The 19,705-nt window shown below is 39.8% G+C and overlaps 1 protein-coding gene across 5 annotated transcripts in view; it reads left to right on the forward strand.

The window, feature by feature from the left end:
• The window catches only part of ppp6r3 (protein phosphatase 6, regulatory subunit 3), a 136,427-nt gene that overhangs the window by 73,009 nt on the left and 43,713 nt on the right, over positions 1 to 19,705 (forward strand). For all 5 annotated transcript variants that reach the window (XM_039738049.1, XM_039738043.1, XM_039738056.1 and 2 more), the window contains exons 7-13: positions 4,416 to 4,481; positions 5,655 to 5,767; positions 9,302 to 9,415; positions 9,655 to 9,784; positions 13,539 to 13,691; positions 19,117 to 19,275; positions 19,452 to 19,516. In XM_039738049.1, the coding sequence (XP_039593983.1) occupies positions 4,416 to 4,481; positions 5,655 to 5,767; positions 9,302 to 9,415; positions 9,655 to 9,784; positions 13,539 to 13,691; positions 19,117 to 19,275; positions 19,452 to 19,516 (800 nt within the window). The remainder of the gene's footprint in view (positions 1 to 4,415; positions 4,482 to 5,654; positions 5,768 to 9,301; positions 9,416 to 9,654; positions 9,785 to 13,538; positions 13,692 to 19,116; positions 19,276 to 19,451; positions 19,517 to 19,705) is intronic.

The following is a 19,705-nucleotide window of genomic DNA, read 5'->3' on the forward strand; positions in this document are numbered from 1 at the left end:
ATTTAACTCTACTCTGGGAAATCGTTTTTCTGCTTCCAGAGGTGGTGGAATCTTAATAGAGATGATGTACGTTACTCATCATTGACTAAAGAGGGACTCGACAACCTTAAGGAACACATTCTTAGCATATGGGTGTAAGAAAGTTCGTTCTCCGTTCTGGTTTTCTGAGCGTTTGCAGGTAATTTGGGGTCCTTGTGAGAAGTGAAACTGGTTTGTAAGATTGACAATTTATAGGATTATTTTTCTTTCCTGAATTGAGAATATGAGAGACCTAAATGCTGTAGTTTTAAAGAAAGTGGACAGTTTAGCCAGTGGCATTTTAGGTCATGTTGGATGTATGGTATATTGCAGTATAATTTAAAAAATGCGGAGGTTTTGATGGGTACTAGTGTAATATGCAGTGTTTGTATGTGTTCTTTAGACTGAAATGCGTTTTTGTTTTACAAATGCACTGCTTGATTGCACGCACAGTGTGCCTCTTACCCAGAGAAGCGCTTCTTAACTCTCTTCTACTCATACTTGAGGTTTGACCTCACTCGCTAGCTGCCACTGCTAAGCAAACTCTGCCCAAGATGTGACTTCTTCCTGCCCTACCATCCACTTAGCATTGATTCACCTATCGGGCTGTACTGCGGCCCACTATGGAGTCAGCACACATGTTGTGCGTAGTTAACCTATAAGTGCATAAACAGATGTTACCTTTAAGAAACACTGAGGAAAAAATCAGATTTTTAGTATACTAGTAAAACAGTTTTATGAAATCCATGTCAGAAAAAATTTCATTCAGTATTCCAGCTCACTCCTGTGTTCAGTCTTACAGCGTTGCTAAATGGCAGTTACTTTATAGAATCTAGAAATGTCATTTTGTTCCTCAATCAATCAACATTTATTTATAGAGCACATATTCATACAAAAAAATTTAGCTCAAAGTGCTTTACAAAATGAATAGAAAAATAGAAGACACAATAAAAGATAAACAGAAGTCAACATTAATTAATATAGAATAAGTAAGGTCCGATGGCCAGGGTGGACAGGAAAAAAAAAAAAAAAACTCCAAAGGCTGGAGAAAAAAAATAAAATCTGCAGGGGTTCCAGACCACGAGACCGCCTGACCAGTCCCCTCTGGGCAAACTACCTAACGTAAGTCAAACAGTCCTCTTTGTATTTAGGGTTTTCATGGAAGGACCTGATGATGATGGTCACGTAGACTTCTGGCTTTCAGTCCATCAATGTTGGTGCATCATGAAGCTTTGAGTAGGTGGTGGTGGCGCAGGCCGCCACCACAAAGAAACCGGAAAAAGAAACAGAAGAGAGAGTTGGGGTCAGTATGGATTTTAGAGCCACCATGAATAGTTATTATGAAGAACTGAACATACAGAGCATCAGGATTAAGTTAAAGTGAAGTTATGAGAAGGCCATGTTACAGTAATGTGTTCTCAGCAGTGTTTAAAACTGCTCTACTGTATCAGCCTGGTGAATTCCTACTGGCAGGCTATTCCAGATTTTGGGTGCATAACAGCAGAAGGCCGCCTGCCCGCCTCACCACTTCTTTTAAGTTTAGCTTTTGGAATTATAAGGAGACACTCATTTGAAGATCTAAGGTTACGATTTGGAATATAACGTGTCAGGCAATCCGATATATAAAATGGGGCGAGATTATTTAAGGCTTTATAAACCATAAGCAGAATTTTAAAGTCAATCCTGAATGACACAGGTGACCAGTGTAGTGACATCAAAACTGGAGAAATGTGTTCGGATTTTCTTTTCCCAGTTAGGATTCTAGCAGCTGCATTCTGCACTCTTTGCAAGTGATTTCTGTCTTTTTTTGGTGGTCCTGAGAGGAGTGCGTTACAGTAATCTAGTCTACTGAAAACAAAAGCGTGAACTAATTTCTCCACATCTTTCAATGATATAAGAGGTCTAACTTTTGCTATGTTTCTTAAGTGAAAAAATGCTGTCCTAGTGGTCTGATGAATATGCGATTTAAAATTCAGATTAGTCAACGGTTACCCCGTTTTACTTCCGTCTTAACTTTTAATCCTAGTGCATTAAGTTTATTTCTGATAACCTCATTGAATCCATTATTGCCAATTACTAAGATTTCAGTTTTCTCTTTATTTAGTTTGAGAAAATTAATTATTCATCCATTCAGAAATACCAGTAAGACATTGTGTTAGTGAATCGAGAGAGTCGGGGTCATCAGGTGCCATTGATAAGTACAGCTGTGTGTCATCAGCATAGCTCTGGTAGCTCACGTTGTAACCTGAGATAATCTGACCTAACGGAAGCATGTAGATTGAGAAGAGCAGCGGACCAGGATAGAGCCTTGTGGACCACCATATTGGATATTGTGTCATGCTTATATAATACGTGTATCTGGGGTGCATTCAAATTATAAGTGTCATTGTTGAATTCATAGGTATATACAGTCCTATAGAAGTTTCTTTTATGTTTGATAAACCGTTTTTAAAATGTCAGAGACATGTTTTTCCTTGATTTCCCCCTCTGCTTCACAGTTTAAAATTACAAATCAAACACTGATTTAAAATGCACATAGCAAAGTTTAATTTTAAATGTATTACGTACATTCTGGTCACAGTATCTAGAAATCACACTTTTACTACATGGCCCCCCTATTTCTGGGCACCATAATGTTTGGGACACAGCCATGGCAGCTCATTTAAAGCATATTTAAGACTTTGTCGCATATCCCTTGCATGCAATGATTTCTTGAAATTTGTGATTCTTAGACCTCACCAGGTGCTAAGGAGCTTCTCTGGTGTTGCTCTGCCCATTCTCTAATGCAGCCATCTTCAGCTCCTGCTTGTTTTGGGGGGCTTGTCTACTTAAGTTTTCTCTTCTGCATATGAAAGGCCTGCTCAGTTGAATTTAAATGGGGTGACTGGCTTGCCCATTCAAGAATTTTTCATTTTTGTTAGCTTTGAAAAACCTCTTGTTTTGCCTTAGCAGTATTTTTGGGATCATTATCTTGTAGGATGAAGCTCTGGCCAGTGTGTTTTTCTAGGCATTTATTTAAATTTGGCCAGATAAGTTGTTTCTGTATACCTCAGAATTCAATGTGCCAATGCCTTCAGCAGTTCAATCTTCAATGAAGAGAAGTGTGCCAGTGCCTATAGTGGCCATGCCCAAGCCTTAAGACCCCCAGCACTATGTTTGCCCATCCCATTACCGTGATGCAAGTTCATCTTTGTCCCATCAGTCCTCAAGACCTTTTTCCAACAATTATGCAGGTTTTTGTAAAGTCCTTTTTATCAATCTATAATCTGGCGATCATTTTCTTTGTGGTTTGCATCTTTCAGTGTGACCTCGTTATTTCTGTTCATAGTCCTCTCTGACACATCCACCTCAGCCTCTTCAAGACGGTTTCTGATCTGTCAGACAGGCGTCTGAGGTCCTTTTCTTTACCATAGTGAGGATTCTTCTGTTATCAACAGTGGAGGTGGTCTTGGCCTGTCCGTCCATTTGAGATCACTCGGCTCACTAGTGCGTTCTTTCTTCTTAATGATATTCCAGACAGTTGATTTCGGTAATCTTAAGGTTTTACAGATGTGTCAAAGAGCTTCCTTCTTGTTTTACAACCCCATAATGGCTTCTTTGACTTTCATTGACACAGCTGTCTCTCATCCACATGATGAACAATTGCAAATTCAGACTCCTAAGGGTTAGAGACAAGCAGAGGTATCTCATGAAGCCACAAAACAGACCCGAGTCCTCACCAAACACCTGTGACACCAGTTGTCTCAAACATTATGGTACCTTGAAATAGGAAAGGTGTTGTGTGGTTAGAGATCATCTTGGTGTTGTCATTCCTCCTTGGTGAGAATGCAAATACCGTTCAATAAAAGTCTGCCAAATGCACTTTAATCGCGTCTGAATTGTTTGATTTGTAATTTTAAACTATAGAGCAGGGGAGTAAAAACAAGAAGTGTGTCTTTGTTCCAAACGTTATGGAGGGCACTGTGTTTGTGTATTTTTTATGTAAAATATAAAAATAAATACAATTGGCTGTTCTCAATGCAAATTGAGTGTGAAGTAGTTTGCAGGATTGAAAGGCAGCTGCTAGTAAGCAATCGCAGGCGAGGGGAAGACGTAGCTTATCCTTGCATCCATCCGCCTGTGAGCAGAGGTGTCGTGTCTCTGTCTACTCTATCGCTCGCCTAAGACCGCTATAATGCCATTTAAACCTGACATTTCAGACTTTTGAAGGTTTCCTGACTGACCACAGCCTTAGTCACCTGGTGCCTGTGTTCTTCCACCATGCCGTGCTGATTTGGGGTCAAAGCCAGATACGGGGTCCTTTTCTGCATTTCCATCAACTTTTAAGAGGTTTCTACAATGTGACTTTTTTTCCCCCACTCATTAACATTTTTTTTTTTATTTTTTTTATATTTTAGTGGTTAAATGAGGAAAAAATAATTCAGCGGCTTGTTGACATGGTCCACCCTTCTCAGAATGAAGATGTAAGTATGTGCATTGTTAAAGTGAACTGTGCTCTATGCTTATCCATTTAAAACAGCAGTCCAGTTCACTTGCCCTATTTTTAATATTCATTGTTCTGTGTTCCTCTTGTTACTTCACTACTGCACCGCTTAATCAGGTGAGGGTCATGATGGGAATCTGCCAAGCCCGGGCTTGCCTGTCCTCTGCAGTTTTGTCCCACTCCCCTCCACTGGCCTTGGAGCACCTAGGAATTCCACGAAAGAGGATCCTTACTAGAAGTCCTGGATTTGTTGTCCTTTGAATCTGTTGCACTCCCGTGTTTCATTGTGCTTAAACAGAGGAGGGCGCAGAGACTACAAAATATCATTGTGGAGAGTCTTTGTTAATTACAAGCTGTCTGTATTTTGACATGACCTGTTTCTTTCCATTGTCTAATCTGCAGTGTAAAATGGCCCTATATTTATACTTTAATATCCAAGAGAATGAAGCTTCTTCATAGTAATGTCACACGACAAAGCCATTAATGATGAAAGCTTGCACTCACAAGGCCACAAGGATAATTTTAGATAATGCTGACTGTACTCTTAATGGTCTACCTGCTACTGACCTACTGTACCAGTGATAAGGAAGATGGCAAGCCCACTGCAGAAGACCAGTTACACCAGCAAGATCAAAGGTTTTGTTTGATTGGGGTAGAAAGTGTCATGAGTGTTAATGACAAGTGGACTTGGGGTCATGTGCGCTCGTCTTAGTGGTCGTTCTCTTAATATGTCTGTCTCAAAGCCTTCAATCCTCGTGTGTGTATTTTATTTACTTGAATGCACTATTCCAGTCAAAAGCTAAAGACATTTCAGTCTAAAATCTTATATTTAAATGGTTGAAATTAGTTTCTGTGACAAAAGCAGTGACCTTAGTGTCTGTGTATGAATTTCTGAAAGCACAAAGTTTATATTTTTGTTTTCTTTTTGCCTCAAAAGCAAGAAGCTCTTCAGAACTTTAGTGAAGTTTACATTTGGAAAAATTGGTTAAACCACCGTCACCCTCTCAATAACTTCTTATCCCTTTAAAAGTCAATTTGCCAAATTTCCTTTTAATTTGTTAGAGCTAATTGCGTTGCATTATATTATTCTCTGACTTTGTTGTTGTATTGTTAACTTCATTTGTTTCTGTGCCTTTTCAATTTTCCTTTTCAGATGCACTCAAATGCGTCACAGTCATTATGTGAAATCATTCGGCTAAGCAGAGACCAGATGTTTCAGATGCAGGGCTGCACAGAGCCTGATCCTCTGCTCACCACATTGGAGAAGTGAGTTGTGCTTTTCATGGCATAGATGTTTTTAAAAGTAACAATGTCAAAAAATCACACTGCTGGGTTTCAAGCTTACAAATACAAAATCACACATCACAAGCCCCAAGGGTAACACATTTGTTTCAAACACAACAAATAAAGCAAAAGAACTGCATTTTCTTCTTTCGATTTACGGTTGCTTTAGTTAAAATGTTGAGTAAACTTTTAATTTATGGTAGGTAAAATAAACCTTTGTGTGTGGAAAAATTGTAAAGAGAGGGTTAGCCAAGCAGAGCCCGGCGTTTGTTTCTGTGGTTAAGTGCATCACCCTCCAGCATCTTTCTGTTAACTTCATGCTTCACCAAGTCTGTATCTTTCCACCCCTCTTAACCAAATGGCCATGTTTTTTTGGCTCCCCGCCTCCCCTTCCAATTTTTCTGAATTTTGATCCTCCACTGTCATTATAAAGCTACATTCATGGAAAGGAAGATGCGGCTGGAGCATTCTGCGTTGCTGTACCCTCCACAAGACGAACCACCGAAAAGCTGGCTAAGAACTGTTTTCTAGCTGGCTAGCAGCTCATGTGAATATTCACCTTGATCACAAGTCCTAAACTAGTGATGGAACGAGTCTTTAATGCTGTGTCTTCACTTTAATAAAATCCTTTACATGTTAATTGTTCTTGTTGAGAAAGATCCGGCACTTCAGAAACCAGTGCTGCTCAATGTTAATTTGGTTTGGTTGTAACGAGTTGAGGCCTGCCTGATTTACAGTTATGGCTGGTCACATATGCAGGTAGGTAGGTGTCAAAGTCAAGTGTGTAGCAGCAGACTCTCTCAGGTGAATGTCTGAAACAACACGCCATGTACAGTGGAACCTCTGTTCACGACCATAATTCGTTCCAAAACTCTGGTCGTGAACCGAAGCAATTTCCACCATAGGGTTGTATGTAAATACAATTAATCCGTTCCAGACTGTACGAACTGTATGTAAATATATATTGTTTTTAGTTTTTAAGCACAAATATAGGTAATTATACCATAGAATGCACAGTGTAATAGTAAACTAAATGTAAAAACATTGAATAACACTGAGAAAACCTTGAACAACAGAGAAAAACTAACACTGCAATAGTTGGCGCTATAGTGCGAGGAACCGCTCGCTGAAAACACTTTTTTTTTTTTTTTTTTTTTGGAGTTTTAAGCACAGGGAAAAAAATGAGCATTTTAAAAATCCATAATTTAATAAACCATCAAGAAACGTAACATTGCCACAATGCACGCTACAAACCGATCGCTGTAAACAGAACTGAAAACAAAAACGAGCCTTTTCTACCTTATGCGTCCAGCCTTTCCTCTCTCGGCTTGCTCGCTCACTCTTTTCGTGTGTGCGTGTGTGTCTCTCTCGCCTGTGTGTGTGTGTGCGCCTCTCTCTCTCTCTCTCGCGCCTGTGTGTCTCTCTCTCTCTCTCTCTTGCTCGCTCGCACAGGGAGAGACTGAACATGTACAAACCGAAAGAGAAACTGGCCTGTTCGTATACCGAGTGTGTGGACATGAACCAAGGCAAAAGTTTGGCGAGTTTTTTGGTCGTTAACTGATTTGTATGTGTACCGAGACTTTAGTGAACCGAGGTTCCACTGTATGTAATTACATCATATTGCAAAGTGGAAGTGGCAGGCATGTTTCAGAAGATAGTGATGCCTTTTTAATATCTAAGGAATAATATTGTGAATCTTATTATCATGAATCAGTTTGATTTGACTTTTCGTGTTGATTGGTCATAATACCTGCCCTCATTGGTTTTATATTGTGCTGCTTGACTGGTTTTATTACAAAAGACACTTTTACTGCTACAGAGGTTCTTCCTAGCAGTGCAGGATTGTGGATTGCCGTTTGGAGTCGCTGTGCTAAGTAGGTGAGCTCTGATTTATTATAACCAATAGCCCAATGCAGTTCTGTGAACCATTACACTTGACAAGCGGCTTTCACCAAACATCCTTTCATGAAAAGTTGTTAAGTCTGCCTTCTCTGGCTGCTGCTTTTTGATGTTGACATTTTTTAGAGAAAAACCTAATGTGAGCTGGCATAGTAATGCTTCAGGATTGAAACTAGTAGCCTTTATGAAGTATTTTAAAGTTCGTAGGCCGTCACTGGAGGATGTCTGTTGTGTCAGAGATTGTAAGCATCTACTGTGACAGTAAGCAGTGCATCTCTGAAACACTCCACAAAACTGAATTACTCCATTTGTAAAACATGTAGAGATACCTTCTGGCTGCTTCAGTACAGCAGATGGCCAGAGCGAGCATGTGCCTTTGTCACTGACAGAGACTGAAGCAGAAGTTAGTTACATCTTCCGGTGTGGTTGACCAATCATAAATGATGTCATTTTGTTGCTCAGGTACAATTAATAATCATTTGACCAATGACCGTTGCCCTGAATGCGAACCTGAAACGGTTAATGTAACTTTATACATTTCTCTGTGAACCACAAGGTGGTTTGGGCCCTTGTAATCCATCCTCTGGATGCGTTTTGGGCATGTCCAATCAGGAGGAGACCTTGGGACCACCCCAGTACACACTGGAGAGATTGTCGTGGCCGGCCTAGGGATAACCCTGCGTTTTTCCCCAAAGGAGTTGGTAGAGGTGGTGAGGAAAAGAGACGTCTGGGCATCTTTGTTTAGTCTGCTGCCCCACGACTTGGACCTGGATAAGCAGCAAAACATGAAAAAGATGGGATTGCATTTCTCTGTGAAATCTGATAATTTTGTCATGGATAATGCACTCTCTATAATGTGTTTGTGCCATCATGAATATATCCGGTTTCTTACATTTTATGTTCTTTAGTGGCCCGTGTTGAAAAACCTGTGTGTGAATGTTTGACAAGAAATGAAGCCGTGTGTTATGAGTTTAAACAGAATGTCTATTGTGACACATTTTAAGGGCATATTGGCCATTGAACTCTCTATGGGTTCACAAACTTTGTCTTGCAACTGTAGATGTACTGAACAAGTTTAATTTTGACACATATTTAAACACACACATCCGTATTTAATACAATCGAGTGGGCCATTGTGTAAGAATATGTACTTAAGTCTAACCCTGTAACTGTGGCATTCAGTTCACCAGAAGACCTGAAAGCGCCATTGAGAACACAAACTAGTGGTGTGACTGGCCCTGATGAAACTTCAAATTTGTAACAAGCGAGACTGGAGCAGTCGGGCTGTGTGTGTTTGGGGTCTCGCCGTGATTACCACCACCCACTGACACTTTCATTTGTTACAAATTGTGCCAGTCCATTAGATGGCACTTCTGTCATTCTCACCAACCAGCCTCCAAAACTGGTGCAGCAATTTTATGTTGATAAAAGTTTATCTCTTTCTGCTGTTCTTTGTTTTTAAATATTCTTTTAATCTGAAGTGATATTTTTCTTTTGTTTTTTTTATTTTTCTTGTTTTACAAGTCTGATTTTATTTGTTGATTTCTGCTATAAAAGCCTAAATGCATTCGTTGAATGGTTTTGTAATTACAACTGATTATATAATTTCTTTTCTAGGCAAGAAACTGTTGAACAGTTATTATCAAATATTTTTGATATAGAGAAAAATGATTCAGCAATTGTCAGCGTCATCCAGATATTATTAACACTTTTTGAAACTCGCCGACCTGCGTAAGTATGATTGTTTATTAATCTGTTATAATGAAATAATTTTTAACTTTCTCCGGTCATTACACAGATTGGGGACAAGAATATAAGAGACAGGAAAATGTAGCAAAGCATGAATGTATAATGTAAACCTTTTTAGTAAAGCAATGAAAGGGTAAATCAGCTTAGCAAATAATGAAGTGAATGTCACTGCCTGCTCGAAGAAGAAGTTATTTGTTTAATCATTATCTCTTTGTTTGCAGTTTTGAAGGCCATTTAGAAGTTTGCCCTCCAGGCATGAACAATCCTTCGTTTTCAGTCAGTCAGAGTGTTTTAAATGCAATTAAACCAAGACTCAAACACTTTCATCAGCTGCTACTTGAGCCTCCAAAGGTAATCACTTTTTCCATTGGAAGTGCCACTGAGCCAATCAGCCAGAATGATTGTGCCCTGATAAGAGCTGTTAGTCTAATTCTATTAAAGCCCAAGTAGGGGGACGTGTTACATGGCTGAAAAGGTTTGGCTGTTTGGCCCTTTTCTTTGTTTACGTGATTTTATAAACCTATTAGTATTAATGCAATGTCTCATCTTCCCAAAAGAGGAAAAACCTACAGTTTAACCATTTTTGTTTTTTTCGCATGCACACTCAAACCTACTTACATGTTTGCCATTTGTTTTATTCAACTCTTTATAATGTAAAGTCAAACATTACTGACTAGTTCAGAAGTTTGGAGTTGGATCCAGGCATCCTTGAGGGTAATTAACACTAGAATAATCAGAGCCTATGAGAACTCTTAAATCTGGCCCAACTTAAATCCATTCGCACCTCTCCGTCAGTGTCTTTTGTCCTGTAAATGTGCCGATTAAGACAAGCAGCCAGCTATTCCATCCCTCCAATTGTCGCAGAACGTTCACAGAATTCTCCCAGCTCATGCCTTGTTTGATTATCTGGGAGCGAGTGAACTGCTGGAGTTTTAGAGTGGAAATAATAGAGCGTTATTATGGAACTCATGCATTTCATGCGTGTTCCGTTTTTACAGTAATCTGTGTAAACACATTGCTAAAAGAAACTTTTTCATATTTTAGTAATAAATGCTACAAAATGTAGGCATAAACTATCGAATGTGTGAAGTCTGAAGTCCAAAGATCAAATTAGCACTTTCACAAAAGGTTCAAGGAAAAAGTCAACAGCTTCCGTGGCGTAGTGGTAAGATTTGCTGACTTGTAATCAAAGGACCACTGGTTCGATCCCCACTGCCTCCTATATTTGCCGTTTTCAGTAGTGAGCTGCTCTTATTGTTAATATTATACAGCGCACACAAACATTTCCTTTGCGTCTAACAGACCATGTGCATTTATAGTACTGTACTTGTAAAAGTTACTCTTTTTTTTTTTTCCACTTTTATTCTCTCACTCACCATCACGATACATATTACCGCCTCCCCCCCACCCAAGGATCTGACGCTGTTAGTTTTTATTTAAAACTGGGAATAACTGGAGATGTGAGTGGTGTCTTGAGACAATGGAACTGGACATTCTGTGATCTGGAGGGATAAAAGCTGACGCACACACACACGCTGGCGAATCTGCCGCCTTCGTATCTCACCGTCACTTTATTTTTTTTTTATTCAGTTTTATTGAGTGTTCCTGCTGCATTGAATGAGCTCACACCTTCTGGTTCATGATGTCAACGCAGCACAGAGGAAAAAAAAGAAAGAGACAAACCTATGGGACATTGGGTATAAAATTAATCAGAAAACATCATCGCACTAATACAATATTTGAAAACGAACAGCGTCAGATCGGTGGGAAAAAAAAAAAAACTTTTACAAGTCCTATAAATGTACACCATCTGTTACAGATGCAAACCAAATGTATGTGTGTGCTGTATGATATTAACAGTAAGAGCAGCTCACTACTGAAAATGGCAAATATAGGAGGCAGTGGGGATTGAACCTGGGACTCTTGATTACAAGTCGGCAAATCTTACCACTACGCCACGGAAGCTGTTGACTTTTTCCTTGAACCTTTTGTGAAAGTGCTTATTTGATCTTTGGACTTCAGGCTTCACACATTCTGTAGTTTATGCCTACATTTTGTAACATTTTTTACTAAAATATGAAAAAGTTTGTTTGAAAAATATGTTTACACAGATTAATGTAGAAACGAAACACACATGAAATGCAGGAGTTCCAAATAACCATCTATTATTTCCACTCAAACTCCAGCAGTTAACTCCCAGATAATCAAACAAGGCATGAGCTGGGAGAAGTTAGTGAACGTTTTGCGACGGTGGGGGGATGAAATAGCTGGCTGCTTGACTTATTCGGCACATTTACAGGACAAAAGACACTGACGGAGAGGTGTGAACGGATTTACGAGTTGGCTGTGAACTACAGTGTCTCCAGACCATCTGGACCAACTTGAGCTACACAGAATCAGTCCTGGGTATTTTACCGCATAAGCATGAGTGCGTCAACAAATTCATAACATCAACTGCTGTGAAACTGAAGTTATAGTTCACAAATTGATAGGTTTGTGTTTTCATTTTGGTACACAAGATATTCATCAGATGCTGGCACGCCTCACTGTTGGTGCAGTAACTGATTGCAGGCACATGTATTCTAACATTTGAAACCATCCCATACAGCACTACATGAAGAATGCATGCCATGCCATAGTTGCGAGTTAGGCTGCTTCTAATGGATGTATGGTGCTGCTTCAAAGAGTTAGGAAACTTTGTCTCCGTGGTCAGATTAACACGCTAGAAATTTGTCCATTCAGTTGCCTCCTCTCTCAGCAAGCCACTTACCATGCTTATCCTCCTCATCTGATTTAAAATGAAGAGAGTCCCCATGTGGAAAGGTCCACTGTCCCACAGCCTTCCATTGGGCCTCCTTGTACTTGAGCATGGGCTGGTGAACATGAGTCTTTGTTTGGAGGATGACCGTTCCATAGTGCATTGTCTCTAAAGCCAGGCTCCCCGCCTCGGATGAGTCTTTATTTAAACAAGTGTGCATTACTGGCAGTTGCTTTTATTATTATGAAACGTTTTAATTGGCCTTGACCACCATATAAGTGCTCTTTCAGCATGGAGTGGTCATCCTGTAGTTGCACTCTTTATTTTCAACATCACCCTATATATCAACACTTTTGAACGGTTTTCACCAGCATACCTCTCCATCCTGTTCATGTCCTGCCTTATCTAGTAATAAAGGATTTTTTTAAAAAACTCTGCTTTTTTTAACATTCACAACTTACCAATTTATTAGCTCACTTTGTTTATTTAATGTCCAGCAACTTTGTTTGTAAAAATCTCTGCGTAGCTTTTTCACTTTCTTTGAATTACAGGATTTTGTTGTCATTGTTTTCAATTTATAAAATAATTTACTATTTAGCTATGAGGAATTTGGCAGGCTAGTCTGGGGTTGTGTATTATCCCCTGGGTGTAAAAAAGAAAGAAAACGAAGATTAAAGGAAGTTTGGCTGAAAACGGTCTGCTACAGAGGAAGAATTTTATGCACGCACTGGAAGTGACATTTCCTTATTTGTGTAATCCTTTCGGAGCATCGGCCTGGTTGGAGTACTGACTTCATTATGATTCTTGTCAGAGAGAATAGGAAAAGGCAGAAATGTCTCCTTTCTGAAGTTGTCAGCCATGTTAGTGTATCTGCTGTTATTGATTATTCTCCATTTGACTTGATTTCACTTATTTTGTGTGCATGTGTACAGTAACAGACTATGAAATGTTATTCTCAGTGTGCCAGGCTGGCTGTGGATAGAAGATCACCTGCTCAGAATGGCCATCACATTCCCAGCTGGACTATTTGCTATCTTTGTGCAGGTTGTATGTTCATCCTGTGTGCTGGTGGCTTTCATGCTCAATTCAACAGTTTGGGATGTTTGGCACCTCTGAAATATCCCCCGTGAGTCCTAAAGTAGCTTTAGGTAGCTTGACTGATGTTTGTTAACGCTCAGTGTTTCTTGTAATTATGCAGGTTTAGCTTTGCGATTCCTTAGTTATATTTTGTGTTCTTTACCATGCACCTTCATCTCGGTTTTTCCTGACACAAACAGATACATGTATATGGTAGAAATCATTGAAAAAATACAAAAATAAATATTTTTGCTTCTCTCTCTTTCTCAGAAAAATGCCATGAAAACTACCTGGGGCATTTTGGATCTTCCAGTTGGCAACACTCGACTAAATGTGGTCAGATTAGTTGCCAGCCTCCTACAGACCAACATGCACATAATCAATCTGGAACTGATCGAGCTGAACACTGTTGGTGTTATACTTGTAAGTACAATCGACCTTTATCTGGCACCGTTTCTTTGTTGTGTTAATATCTATTCTCATATGGCTGCACCAAACTCACAACAAATAGATGCCATTAGAAGTGGCGCAACTGAAGTGCTTAGGACTGTGGTTTTGACTTGTGGTTTCTTGTGACTGTGCTTTGAGTTGCATGATGCTGATATCTTAGTTTTGATCTGATATTGTGGCTTTTCATATTCTTCTTTGGCAGCTGCTTTTACCACTTCAGCTGTTCCAGCCCACAGCACTCCATGCTATGCCAACAGGATGCTTCCATTCTAACTAGGACTGCCATGCAATTTTGAATATCTGGTAGACAGATCATTCTCAGAATTCATCCTGTTCAAGTTGTAGCGTAGCAATGAAAAGTTCACGCAACTAGCAGGTGCACCTTTTATTAAAAAGAAACGTTGTGGTTTCTTCATCCACTTAGTCTTGTGTTTACAGTCTTGGCGCCTGAATACTTGCTTGGCTGTTTCTTTCTTTGAAGGATTGAGGACACACGCTCACTCGCACTCTCGCTCACTCACATAGCAAGCTGTATTAGCGGTAATTCCTTCCTTAGTTGTAATTTGGCTTTGTCAGAATGACCTATCAAGAAAGGAAAAAAAATGAAACAGTGTTTTACTTTCAGTGTTCTTATATAAATTATCAAAGAGAACAAAATTTCACTGTAGGATTTGTTATTGAGTACGTTTGGAGAATTGATCCAAACACTGTCTGTGTATTCATTTGGCTGTAAGGACAGAGAAGCTTTTCTGCATATGGAGGCAGTCCGTGCTGCTTCCCAGTTTATCTTCTCTCGATTAAATATTTGGGCTGTTCTCCAAGTCTGAAGAGACTACCAAGTACTGGACACTACACTGAGGACCCAATAGCTGTAATATCGATGGGTTGGAAGAAAAAAATGAGTTGTATAAAAAAAAAAGTTGCTTCTGAAATAAGTAGACTAAAAACTTATAGCTTCTCCAAGAAATGACGGCTAACATTTGGGCTGCAGCCCATTCACTGCTTTATGTGTCTAAAGAATGCTAAGTAAAGCCAGCCACCCTCTGATAACAGCTAAAGCCAGTTTCTGGTATTAAAAAAAACACCTTTGGAAGACAAGTTGGCATGATGGTGCCACCACCACCTCACAGATCCAGAGTCAAGAGTGTGAATGCCATGCCTGGTAGTATTCCTTGTGGTGTGCTTTCTTTCCATGGTCTCCAAAGATGTGTGTGTTGGGCGAAGTGCTGACCTTTGGCCCGGGGTAGGTATGTTGGCCTTGTAATGTTCCCCTGAATTGGATTAAATGGGTTTATTTTATGGGGTGGAAAAAAGAGCGGAAATGTTAAATCAGTAGCTGCAGTGGCAAAATGTTTGTCAGCCATGCCACAAAAGCAAGAAGACTGCAGCTTGGCATGGCTGTGGCGGGCCTAATGTGATGTGATGTGATGTGATGTGAAAGTTGGATGGAAGTATGTCCCCCAGCTCCAGAGTCCTCTGATTTTAGAAAATAAGCTAACCATTTAGACTAATGGATAAAGATTGCTGCAGAGGTTCAGAAGAGATGTGTTGTGTTCTTAATGCCACAGCATTTGCAGGGTTGTTAAGGCTGTAAAAAATGTAACTTCAACAGGTTTTCATATTTGTCTTTGTTAGTCTGACATCCATGGGGTATTAGGCCACAATGTCCTTAAGGACTACAGCAAAGCCCCCTAATGTCTGGCCTGCTGCATTTGCTCTAGACCATGGGTCCTCAATCCCAGTCCTGGAGAGCCGCAGTGGCTGCAGGTTTTTGTTCTGACCTGGTTGCTTAATTAGAAAGCAATTCTTGCCAATAAAGCACTAACAAGCTATGAAATTAAATTAACTCTGCTATGTCAGCTCATTCTCATATCCTAGATTTTCTTTCCATTTCTATCATGCAAATGATTTGAAGGCTAAAATGGACGAGTAATTCTCAGTCCTTCACTTTTTTTCTCCATTTTTCTTCCAAGTATTTAATTAAACCCAATAGTGCAGATAAATACATACAGGTGTAAATGTAAATAAGCTAAATGGAGAAATGCTGCCCTCTCTTGTCATTTGCATGTTATTGATAATAAGGAGCAATTAAAATAGCTGTTTAAGACAAAATGAAGCAATAAGGGCTCAGAATCACTAAAGTGAAGCAGAAGTGTTACTTTAGCAATAAGTGCTTTTTATTAAGCAACTGGGTTGGAGCAAAAACCTGCAGCCACTGCGGCTCTCCAGGACCGTGACTGAGGACCCCCTACTCTAGACCTATCCAAAGACAGACATGCATTCCACAGAAGACCAGCTGCTGAGGAGAGGAAAGAAGCCAAGTGGAAACTTCAGGCTTCCTAATGGTAGGCAAATGGCAAAGAGGCTGCACAAAAGACTGGGTGCTTTATCAGCAATGGATGGATTTTAGATATACCTGTAGGGACAGCTGGACCACCAAGAGGAAGTTGTCACCTGAGGATGATGTAGGTACTAAGTAGAGAAGGCCGTTGAAGTCTCAGCTGGCATGAAGAAAGGGGGCTAGGGTTAATTATATTTGAGAGAGCGAGTGCCAGAAGGGAGGTGGGCAAGGCATTCTGCCATACAGAGTTCAGCACTTTTTTGGCAAGGCTGGTCACAAAGGAGGATGTTGCATAAGGCCTTATACTGTACATTTACCTCCTCCTGGCCACAATGCGACAAAATGCTGCTACACTACGTGAGCCCCATAATTGAGAGCTGCCTGCCCAGACTGTGTTCTAGTATTTGTACAGCTTATCTTCGCTTGTAAGAGTTTTCTGTAGAAGCTCCGTAAAACGTATTCCTCCTGTGGGTCCATTTTGAGGGGTGGATTGTCGTCAATAAGTGCAGCTTTCTGTTAGTCAGCAGTGCAAAAAGCAGGTTGAGAAATTGATGAAAGTCTAATTTTGAGACTTGCACAGCCAGTTGCATCATTACAGCTGAAATGGTAAAATCAAATGAAACCACAGATTACCTCCAACCCCTGTAAATTAAATTGTAAACCACAGGTTTGGCATTGTGCCCTCTGGAGCTTGGCTCAGAGGTACAAGCTGGTATGACAGTGACCCTGACAACTTGGGAGAATCAAAAAGAAGACTTAACCTGGTGGGGGCACACCATCTAGGACTGCCTCATGCCCCTTACTGTTGAATTGAATTTGCTATGTAAAGTGCCTTGTAACTTAACAGCTTCACTTTAGATCATTGGAATTTCAACCAGTTTGCCATTTTATGTTTGTTTGAAGGCTCCTCCCCACTCATGAATATTGATGAACAGCTTGGTGTTGTGTCATCCACTGTGTGGCAGTAGAATACACTGTAAACAGGAGAATTACTTGTCACATATTTACATAGAATTACATTACGTTATGGAGCCATGATGTTTAGAGTACAAGTTAAATGAAAGTTCTATAACACACTCGCCTGGAGCGATTTAAGCAGTTTTAGTCTCAATATTACAGCCACCCCCCAAAAAAAAAAAAAGTCCAGAGGGGAGCAATTCATCTGATTCTGAGAGTGAAATTTATGAGCTATGAAGAGGGATTCAAGGAGTTGAACCTCTTTAGTTTTAACAAATGGAGATTAAGATATGACATGATTGAAGAGTTAGAAATGTAAAAAGGAATTTGTAGTTTAACTTGAGTTCTTCAACAAGAACACACAGATACATTTGGAAACTTGTCAAAGGAAGGTTCACTCAAATGTTAGAAAGTGTTTCTTCACAAAGGGAACTGAAGACCTGTGAAAAAAGTGACCGAGTAGATTGGTAGAGTAAGACCTTGAAAGCTCGACTTAATGTCTTTTTGGATTAATTTAGTGGATAGGATTAGTGACCTCTGTTGGACTGAATCACCTCATTTCAGCCGTTTGTAATGTTCTAATAAATAAAATTCTTATGTGGTGGTTGAGAAGAGTAAGAATGTCACCTGTGAATGTGTACTTAAAATCCAGAATTGAACTAACCCTGCAGTGTACTTCATAATCATCATTATTATTACTAAACAGTTGTCACACATTCAGCAAAAAACGACGAATATGTCCTTGAAAATGAATTAAAAAGGAATATGTGTGCACTGGTGTTATCTATTGGATGACCAGTGAGGTGTGCTGGACTGAGTGGATTGTTCTGATATTCTTATCTGCTTTATTAAATACTCGTCCTCCGCCAGCTTGTAGAAAGCAAATGGAAGACTTGTGTTTCCTTTTGACATGTGTTGTCTGTGTGACGCAGTGCCTTTTGGTAACTGGTAAAGTCATCGGCTTCTCTAAACGATGTCCTGGTGCAGCTGACCTGCCAAGGGCACCCACACACTCGCTCACTATGATCTTAAATCATCTGAAAGGGTGGCTCAGAACCAGCCAGGTGTACAAATGTGCAGTCAGATACAGTGAGACACGAGTCCCAGGTATACATCGTCATCTAAATACCTCTTTAAACCTTTGGTTGTTTGTAGAATTTATTTACACAAGATAGGAAAGCTGGCTTTAGCTACTGTTTTTGTTACTAATGTGCAGTTACTTCAAGCATTGCCAGGTGATTTTACAGATGGTGGTGTCAAAAGTAAAATTCACCAACATAACTCACTATTTCACACCATAGTAGGTTTTTTTTTTTATACTTCAAAATCAATTTTGTATGTGCCCTGCACATTTCAGCAGTTCCTAGAAAACTTGACATAACTGCAAAAGGGCAAAATGTACCGCTCATGTAAGCACCGAATGGCTCAGGGAAAAGAGAGGGTGAATGTCTGCGAGTTGAGACCTACTGGCAGTCGTTGGCACAACTCGAATTCACTGCTGTCTAAGAAGGGCTCCAGCAACTTGAGAATGCTTAAAGAAGTCGGACTTCACCTGTAAACAGTTTGCAGATTTGGTGGACACTCTGTAACGACTGTTGATAAAGGCCCTGTGTGTGTGTGTGTCAATGGCCTGTGTCCGAGCTTTGATCACTTTGGTCAGTAGCTTGCCCACGGTTTTTAAAATGCTTGTAGCGCTCTTTGTCCAGTTGTAGTGTTAGTGAACACTGAGCTGTAATCGGATGTTTATGCTAAGAAAGCATCAATGCCACTCAGTCATTTTAAAAGAGCAAAACAATATGGCGATTGTGTATTATTGAAGGAATGTTCTCTGAATAGCGATCCCATCAGCACGGGGAACAAGACAGGAGAACTTGCATACTCCACTCTGACAAAGACTTGCGGCATCACAAGCTGCTGTACTGCTGGGTATTGTTTATTTGAAAGACGTTTCCTCAATGGTCTGTCTGATTCCTTCAGACCGCTCTTCCTTTTTAATGTATTTAATAGTTAGAGATTATTAGATTCCTGGTCTCTGTGTGTGTATTAACATTCGTATCATGTTTCTAGTCTTACATTTTGTTTTTTTCCTCCCCTTCATAGGACATGTTTTTCAAGTATATATGGAATAATTTTCTTCATGTGCAAGTCGAAATCTGCACTGCAGTGATTCTTGCAAGTTCTTCATCCCAAAGTGAAAGTACAGACGCTAAAACAGATGGTGATCAGGAAGGCCTCAAAGAAAACATTCTCATTAGTCACGTATGTTGCTTAGTCGTCGTCTTTTTCTGTTTTGTACCAGAGAGGCTTCTTTAAATATGTGAGATATTGATATTTTTGGAAGTACCATTTAGATGGTGGTTATAATGCCATGTATTGAACTGTACACAAACTGTAATGTCGGAGCAGTCTAGTTGATACCCTTTTATATTATTTAGCTTTTTCAGAAGTGCCAGTTAATACAAAGAATACTTGATGCATGGGATTCAAATGAGAAGGAGCAGTAAGTAGATGATTCTGATTTCTGTGACCTTTCTTTTATAATCACAAACTATGTGCCGGTGATCTGAGCATATTTTACATTCAAATTTACACACAATTCTACTTTGTCCCACGTGTTGTTACTTACTTTTATCCCTAAAGTTATTAGGTTTAATTTATTTAGCTGGTGGTTATTTTTATTTGCAGTTTT

This window comes from Polypterus senegalus, chromosome 1 (assembly GCF_016835505.1).
Source record: "Polypterus senegalus isolate Bchr_013 chromosome 1, ASM1683550v1, whole genome shotgun sequence".
Classification (NCBI taxonomy): Eukaryota; Metazoa; Chordata; class Cladistia; order Polypteriformes; family Polypteridae; genus Polypterus; species Polypterus senegalus.